Source organism: Vicia villosa, linkage group LG3 (assembly GCF_029867415.1).
Source record: "Vicia villosa cultivar HV-30 ecotype Madison, WI linkage group LG3, Vvil1.0, whole genome shotgun sequence".
In the NCBI taxonomy this organism is placed as follows: Eukaryota; Viridiplantae; Streptophyta; class Magnoliopsida; order Fabales; family Fabaceae; genus Vicia; species Vicia villosa.
In genome coordinates this window covers 25,519,500-25,528,551 of record NC_081182.1, presented here as the reverse complement: position 1 = coordinate 25,528,551, position 9,052 = coordinate 25,519,500, and the positions used below count along the sequence as shown (strand labels likewise).

The 9,052-nt window shown below is 34.9% G+C and overlaps 1 protein-coding gene across 1 annotated transcript; it reads right to left on the bottom strand.

Moving 5' to 3' along the window:
• Positions 1–2,499: 2,499 nt before the first annotated feature.
• On the bottom strand, positions 2,500–5,591 carry LOC131657739 (uncharacterized). The gene is made up of 4 exons (XM_058927104.1): positions 5,519–5,591; positions 4,736–5,341; positions 4,104–4,603; positions 2,500–3,768 (listed from the first exon to the last, which is right to left on the bottom strand). Exons 1-4 carry the CDS (start codon positions 5,589–5,591, stop codon positions 2,500–2,502), a joined length of 2,448 nt encoding a protein of 815 aa, XP_058783087.1.
• Between the last annotated feature and the right edge of the window lie 3,461 nt (positions 5,592–9,052).

The window sequence follows — 9,052 nt, the reverse complement described above, 5'->3', positions numbered from 1 at the left end:
GTAAATTGCTGTGGAACATTCAAGCAAAAGAGGATAAGATGTGGATTAAATGGATGAACGCATACTACATTAAGGGACACTCGGTACATAATTGGCAGGTAAAACCGAGTTGTTCATGGATGCTTAAGAAGATTATGCAATGCCGGGATAAAGTCTGTCATACGGCGTATTGGACCACTGCAGTCCACGACCAGAAGTACATTACAGCCAGGATGTATCATGAACTTCGTGGTTTTCAAACTGATGTTAACTGGAAATATATTTTGTACCATAATGGAGCTAGACCCCGTGCACGGTTTATGTTATGGATGGCCCTCCATGGAAGAATTGCAACCAAGGATAGATTGGTAAGGTTTGGGATCAATGTTGGTGATAACTGTTGTTGCTGGTGTAAGAAAAATGAGACACTTGAACATTTATTTTTTGAATGTGACACCACCCTAAGTAGGGGTGTTCATGGGTTGGGTAAACCCAATAAACCCAGTAAAACCCACCCAAACCGATCCAAAAAAGTGGGTTGGGTTGGGTTATTGGGTGAATACGGTTTTCAAAAATGAAAACCCATTCAAAATAATTGGGTTATGGGTAAAACCACACCCAACCCACAAAACCCATGGGTTATTGAGTTACTATATTTTTTCTCTTTTTTTGTAATTTGACAAGTGATGACTTTGATGTTTTTAATTTTGCTTGCTTCAATTTCAACTTTTTGAACATCTTTTATTTAGTAAGTAATGATTTTAACTTATTTAGGATGTCACATTTTGATTATTTTGATGCTAATTCTAATAAATTGCAAGTATTTTATGCAATTCTAGGTTTTACTAATGTAACTTTGGTTTTTACAAATATATGTTTATGATAAATTTCATTATACATTTTGACATTTGATGTTTAAAAAAACAACAGTAATATGTTAAGCTATTTATTAAGAAAAAATGTAACATATCATTAATAATTATATAAAGAAAAATAATATTGGGTAACCCATTACCCAACCCAATCCAACCCATAAATTTGTGGTTTTACCCAAACCAACCCAATGATATTGTGGGTGGTTATTTTTCGTCACCCAAACCAGTGTACCATGTACGGGTTGGGTTATGGTTTTGGCTAAATTCAACCCAAACCGACCCATGAACACCCCTAACCCTAAGAATATGGATGGATCTGCTAGCTTGGCTGGGATTCTATAGACAACCAGCTGGTTGGAAGCGTGAAAAAGATTGGCTCATCAAAGAAACAAAAAAGAAAGGATGGAGAAATCAAATGCTAAAGATCCTAATAGCTGAAACGATATACGAGATTTGGCGAAGGAGAAATGAAATTATTCTCTCTAATAGCTCCAATGATAACCTTATGGAGAGGATCAAAACGAATACTGTGGTGCGTTGTACTATGAAACAGAATTTAGGGGGACATGTGAATGTCAATACTCTTAGCATAGTTTAAGTTGTTTGTTGATTGGTAGCCTGGATCGTTGAGATCGGCGTGTATGTAATTGTTTTTTGGCAATAAAATATCCTTTCATTTCCAAAAAAAAAAAACTGTATATATTAGAACCATTATAAAAAAAATATATAAAAATGATTTATAATTAATATATAGATAATGCAATAATTAAAAAAACTGAGCAAATTCCTAACAAATATTTAAAAAGTTAATTAAAAAAACTAAATAAAATTATTTAAAAAAAACGTTAATTGAAAAAATTATTAAAAAAACATTTAAATAAAATTATTAAAAAAAAACATTTATATAAATTAAAAAAACTGAATAAAAACGTTAATTAAAAAAGTTTATTAAAATTATTAAAAAAATGTTTACATAAATTATTAAATAATACATTTATATAATTATTAAAAAGCGTTAATTAAAAAAAATTTAAATAAAATTATTTAAATTTTTTTATATAAATTATTAAAACTGAATAAAAACGTTAATTAAATATTTTATAAAAAAATGTTAATTAAAATACATTTAAACATTTTGTAATTATATATTTATTAAATAATACATTTATATAATTATATAAATATTTTATATATACAGCTTTTTTAAATATAAGTATAAAAAAATAGAGTATTAATATGTACAGCTTTTATAATTTATATATTTTTGAGAAAGAATGGAGTATTAATATATAGAACTCCTTTGCAATTATTAACAACTAAACATGCATGATTTGATGGTAAGCTTGCAGCAATGTCACCTTAGTGACGATTCTCCCAGGCACCCAGTCACCTTATTTTTTTTATCCTCTTCTCGATATTTTTAATACATCAAATTATTCATAATTTTAGTTAAATATTACTTCTTCTAATTTTTATGATAAAAAATATTATTTTTAAATTTATTAAATAATTAATGCATTTTGAATATATATTCAAATAAATTTGTTATTTAATAGTAAGTTTAAAACATAAAATTTTCTTTATAATAAGAATTAGAGAGAACATTCTTTAACTCTTTTTTTTTTTAAATCAAATACCATATAGATTAAACAGAGGCCAAAGAAGCCAGTGGTACAGATAGTTCCTCAGAGGTAGGAAAATGGCCAAACCATGAATTTGAACCTAAGGCCTTTCCAACATCCACCATATGGTGAGCCTCTGTATTTAAATTCCTGCTAATAAAAATAAGAGCTGCATCCCTAAAGCTATAAAGAAGGGCTTTACAATCGTTAACAATAAAATCAAGTGTTGCATTATGAACAACCCCATTAATACTGTCAACAATGTCCAACGCATCAGAGTAGAACATCACATTCTCAATTTGGAGGTCCTTTGCCACCTCCATTGCCCATTTAATACCAAGCAACTCCGCCGTGGACGGCTCCGCAAAACTGGAGAGGGTCTTGCACGCTGCCATATAGGTTCCTGCCTTCGGGACTTTTATTAGACATCCCAAAGAAACTACTCCATCTTCAAAACATCCTGCATCAACATTGACAGTCCAATGACCGGTGGCGGTAATGCTCATCGGGATGTCGTGGGTCTGATTTGTATCACAATCTTTTGCCTTATTGATCTCCATAATCGCATCACCAATAGTTTGAGCAATTTGATGCGGTTTGGGTGTGTCGGACTTGAAAACAACCGCATTCCTCGCATTCCAAATCTTCCATAAACCAGTGCAAACTACTTGTGCTAATTTCCAGTCTTTCTTTTTAATCATCTCCATCAGCCAAGTGATTAAATCCCCAGTTTGGGGCAACCGAACACCCAGGGGGGGAGAGAAGAACACCCTTTTTGCAAACTCACAATACATAAAAACATGGTTTGTTGATTCTGGAAAATTATGACAAAATGGACAGGAAACATCTAATTTGATACCTTTCTTTTCCAGATTGCATTTGGTTGGCAGGATATTGTTGAGCAATCTCCAGGTGAAATTTTTTGTTCTCTCGATCAGAGGAGCCTTCCACAAATTTTTCCACAAGGCACCTTCCGAATTTGATGACGTTCCCGCCCTGGAGCTGAGATGCAGCCTCCTCGATAGATGGTAAGCAGATTTCACGGAATACTCACCGTCTTTCTCAAAATGCCATATGATGCTGTCTTCGGGGAGCCTCGCTGAGATGGGGATACTCGCAATGTGCACAGCTTCAAAAGGTGTAAAATTTTTCCTGAGTTCCTCTTCTTTCCATCTGCCAAGGTCGCTGTCAATTAGCTTTGAGACTGTTTCATTCGGCGCCAATAGATTTCTTGAAGAGAAAGGCTTGAACCCCGCGATTGTTGGAATCCAATTGTCCTCCGCAATTCGAACCTGCTCCCCGTTACCTATTCTCTAGCGTAATCCTTTTGAAACCATCTCCTTGGCGCTACAGATGCTACGCCACGCATAACTTGGTTTGAAACCCAGTCCCGCTTCTGAAATGCCACATCTTGGGTAGTATCTTCCTTTAAAAAATCGTTCAAACAGCGAGCCGTCTCCCTTCATCAGCCTCCAATATTGTTTTCCCAACAAGCCACTGTTAAAATCTTTAATACCCCGGAAACCCAAACCCCCCTCACCTTTTGATTTTGCCATCCGTTCCCAGCTCATCCAATGTAATTTCCGCTCCCCATTTTTGGAGCCCCACCAGAATTTTATAGCATTGCCTCAATATCATTGCACACACAATCCGGGATCCTGTAACAGCTCATGACATATGTAGGTATTGCTTGCGCCACCGCCTTGATAAGAACTTCCTTTCCCGCCTTTGATAGAAAGCTTTCTTTCCATCCTTTCACTTTCTTCCACACCCTATCAACAACCATGGAGAACACCTCTTTTTTGGATCTACCAAACACAAACGGCAACCCGAGGTACTTTGTATGACTGCCCACCGCTCTAAAACCCAGCTTGTTTCGAATAGACTCCTTTAACTCCGTGGAGAGGTTACTGCTGAAGGAAACTTCAGATTTGTCACCATTTACCATCTGACCTGAGGCACGCTGATATTTTTCCAGAATTTTCAGAATTATGTCAGCTTCGTTCTCGTTGGCTCGTGAAAAAATCAGACTGTCATCTGCAAAAAATAAGTGAGAAATAGTGGGGGCCTTCCTAGCAACTTTAACTCCGTGTATCTCCTTAGTATTGGCAGCATGCTTTAACATCCCTGAAAGAATATATGCACAAAGAATAAACAGGTAAGGGGATAAGGGATCTCCTTGACGGAGTCCCCGATCCGGATAAAATTTTCTGCTCGGCTGACCATTTATTAAAATTTGGTATGACACGGAAGAAATACATCTTCTGATAAGCATGACCAGATTTGAGGGAAAACCAAAAGCTTCCAGCGCACCAACCACAAAGTCCCATTCAATGCGGTCATAAGCTTTTGACATGTCGAGCTTCAGAGCCATGGTACCTTTCTTCCCAGCTTTTTTGTTCTTCATCCAGTGGAAACAATCCATCGCGATAAGCGCATTGTCTGTTATTAACCGTCCTTTCACAAAAGCGCTCTGCTCCTCACTAACAACTTCTGGAAGGAACTCTTTTAGCCTATTTGCTATCGACTTCGTTACAGCTTTCATAACAACATTGCACAAGCTGATAGGCCGAAAGTCATGCGGTGCTCGTGGGTTCTTAATCTTCGGAATGAGAGCAATGAAGGTGGAATTAAGATCAGCAGGGTCTCGTTGATTGTTCAGCACATCAAGCGCAACAAAAACTATATCCTGACCAACAATGTTCCAGTATTTCTGGTAGAAGAGGGCAGGTAAACCATCGGGACCAGGAGCCTTGGTGGGATGCATCTGAAAAATGGCCTCTTTGACTTCGTTTTCAACAAAAGGAGCAGAGCAGATAAGCTTACATCTATCCGGGATCTCTTTAACTGCAGAACTGCACACACCTGCAATATTTGAAGGGTTAGATGAAGCAAAAATCCCCGTGAAATAGTTTACAAGGATCCTTTCGCATTGGACAGCCCCAACACACCATTTGCCATCCACATCCTTTAGTCTTTTAATTGTGGTGATGCATTGTTTAATATTGACATGTTAACAAAAACAATCTAGAAGAACGTGACCTGCCAATAACGAAGAAATATCAATTGAATGACCAAAGAAAATCCTCCCAGGGTGCATCAAAAAGTACTCCATAATGGACTTGTTAGTTTAATTAGCACTTAAAAAAAAAATCAAATTCTCCCATTTTCTCGTAAATGTTCATCAATCTCTAAACAAAATAAAGTGGGCGACTAAGGTAATTAAGCAATATATTACTACATGTTAATTTGTTTATGAGGGCTTGGGGAGAAATATTGTGTAGATTAACGTTGAAGTCAAATTTAACAGTTAGGCAGCTTATTTGACCTCTAATTAATTGAAAATGTGGCAAAAACTATAGTTATTTATGTTATATACTATAAAAATAAAAATGTGTTAAATAGTCCGAGCTTCTTCTAATCTTTGATCACTTCATTTGGATAGTATTAAAAAAAATTAAAATTTAAGGAAAATAGTGAATTTTCTTGTTAAAACAATTTAATAGTTTTCGATAAAGGTGTCAAAAATTTAATGAATTTTTTGAAAAGTGTATCAAATGGTTGTCAAATAATAATATTTCTAAATGAGGCATTGATACGACGTTGTCGTGGCCGGCAGCAGAAATAGACCGTTACAACACCTCCGACCATGATACAAGTCTTTTCACCACCGTCTAATGCTTAATTTGAAGAACTAAGCAACTGATTGATGGATCTAGAATATTGATCAACATGTAAAGACAAGTAATGAGCGAACAAAGAATAACTCTGATATTAGAACCCACCAAGGGGATATTGGAACCGATTATTGAAGAACAAAGCGAGGAAAGGAACAACAAGGCATCAGAGGATGAGAAGTGCAACAAAAACCATGCGTGGACGTCATTAGAAGCATGGAAAATCTATTAGTTATACGCCAAGAATGCTTTTCTCCACGGTGAACTTAAAGAAATATTGTATATGCATCAACCTTTGGGTTTTAAGGATATGAATAATCCTCATCATGCCTGCCGATTGAGAAAATCTTTGTATGGTCTCAAGCAAGCTCCAAGAGCTTGGTACAAACTATTTACAGATTATGTATATTCTATCGGCTTCTCTCAAAGCAAGTTAGACAACTCTTTTTTCATCTACCGGAAAGATACACATATGGCCTATCTTCTTCTTTATGTGGATGACATCTTTCTCACCACCTCCTATGATGATCTTCGCAAATATATCATATCACAACTCAACTCTGAATTTTCTAGGAAAGACTTAGGATCACTGAGTTACTTTTTGGGTATTGCAATTACTCGGCATGATGATGGTTTCTTCTTGTCTCTGAAAAAGTATGTAGATGATATTCTTGAAGGAGCAGTCATGTCATCTTGCAAATCATATCCCACTTTGATTGACACTAAACTGAAGCTTAGCGCCTAAGCTAGTAGTCCCTATGAAGACCCATCGCTATATCGTAGCCCTGCTAGTGCTCTTCAATATCTAACTTTCACGAGACCTGATATCGCATATGGGGTGCAACAAATATGACTTTTATGCATGACCTAATTGACGATCACATGCATGTTCTTCGACGCATTTTGCACTACATTCAAGGTGCTAGTCAATACGGCTTACATCTTTATACCTCATTCATTACATCATTGATTTTATGCACAAATGTTGATTGGGGTGGATGTCCCAACACTAAACGCTATACTTCAAAGTATTGTGTTTTTCTTAGAGATAACTTACTCTCATGGTATTCTAAATGCCAACCTTCATTATCCCGATCAAATGCTAAAGATGAGTATTGAGGGATTTCCAATGTCGTCTCTAAGTCATGCTGGTTACGTCACATACTCCTTGAACTACATTGTCTGATACACAAAGCTACTATGATATACTGTAATAATGTTAGTGTCATATATCTTTCCGATAATCCTATTCATATCAACGTATAAAACATATCGAGATGGACATTCATTTTGTACGTGAAAAAGTAGTTCATGGACAGATACGTGTTCTGCATGTTCCATCACGCTATCAAATTGTGGATATCTTCATCAAGGGTCTTCCCCTAATACTTTTTCAAGATTTCTGAGACAGTTTAAGCGTACGCTAGCCTTCCGCTTCAATTGCGGAGGTGTGACAGAATATGACACCACACACATATATATTTGGAATATATATTGTACAATAATGATATATTAGAAAGAAAATACTTGTATTGATTAGGCATAATTAGTTTCCTATTATGTAATTTGTAATTCTTATATACATATTCACGATCAATAAAAATTATCGAAATATTTTTCCGTATTTAAATTAACAATTATTATTTTGGTTAGATTTAGTGATGGTACAAAAGGTGTATGTATAGCATATGATGTCTAATATCAAATTAAAAATAACTTTAATTAGAACTATTAATAAAAACGATTAGACATTTTTCGAATCATTTATCTACCCTTGCCTGATAAATTCATGTGACCATTACCATTAGATCCATATTGTCACAATGAACTAAAAGACGATTCATGTCAATTCCAATGCCTTTTCGTGAAATCATTATCACCACCTTGTAGATCCCACATCTACTCTAAATTATCTTTTGAAAGCTCCATATTCCTTCAAAGTCAAGTCAGATAATCACAAGTTGAACGAGGATGTGTTTTGAACTCGCTAAGAGTGTCTTTTAACGCTAAAAAAATCACAAGAAAAAGATAGTCCAAAGTAAGTCAGTTTATGAAAGAAAAAAAAGCGTTAGAGGCTTCATCATTGATATAAGGATCATAAAGAGTTACATTGCCTTTATGAGAAAATATTTCCATAAAGATTTTGGTTTTAGGAAGAAGAAACCATAGTTTTATTCAAAGAGATAGAGTTAACAAAAGCTATAAAATTGTTTTAGAGGATATGATTAAAAATGAAAAATACAAAGTCGGGAAGAACATGATACTCGACTAAGAATATTGTTGAGAAAGGATAATGTGACACAAAGATATTTGAATAAATTAAAAAGGTTGATATTATTGTGGGGTTAATTGAATCGGCAAAAGTGAAGAAGGTTTTGAATGATTCACAAGCTAAGACGGGGTTACAACGACTAGTTTTCAATTTTACATCGTAATGATGGCCCTACTTACACACAATAATTATTGGTTGTGCTACATCTTCTCATAACTCAAGGTTAGTTGATAATGCAATTCATAGACATTTGTTTACACCTTAAAAATAATAAAAGTGTTAATCAAAAGATGTGATTTTAGAATTAGTCAAATGTTCCTAATTTATAGTAAATCAGACGAATATGAACACGGTTGAAAGTGAGTCAATTAAGTCTTTCTTAAATTTGATAGGATCTATGGCCGCCAAGACTATATACTCAATCAAAATTTAATAGAAGTAACCGAAGATGGTGAAGGTTAAGCAACCACACATTGAAGGAATCTTGACATTAGGGATAGGTTCTACGAAACACCGATAAAAAAGAAGAGACATTAAGCCAAACATAAAATGTCATGTTATTTGCGTAATTAGTAGAATAATAGATATTTTTTTAGGTTATAATTCTATTTTAGGTAAGATAATTTT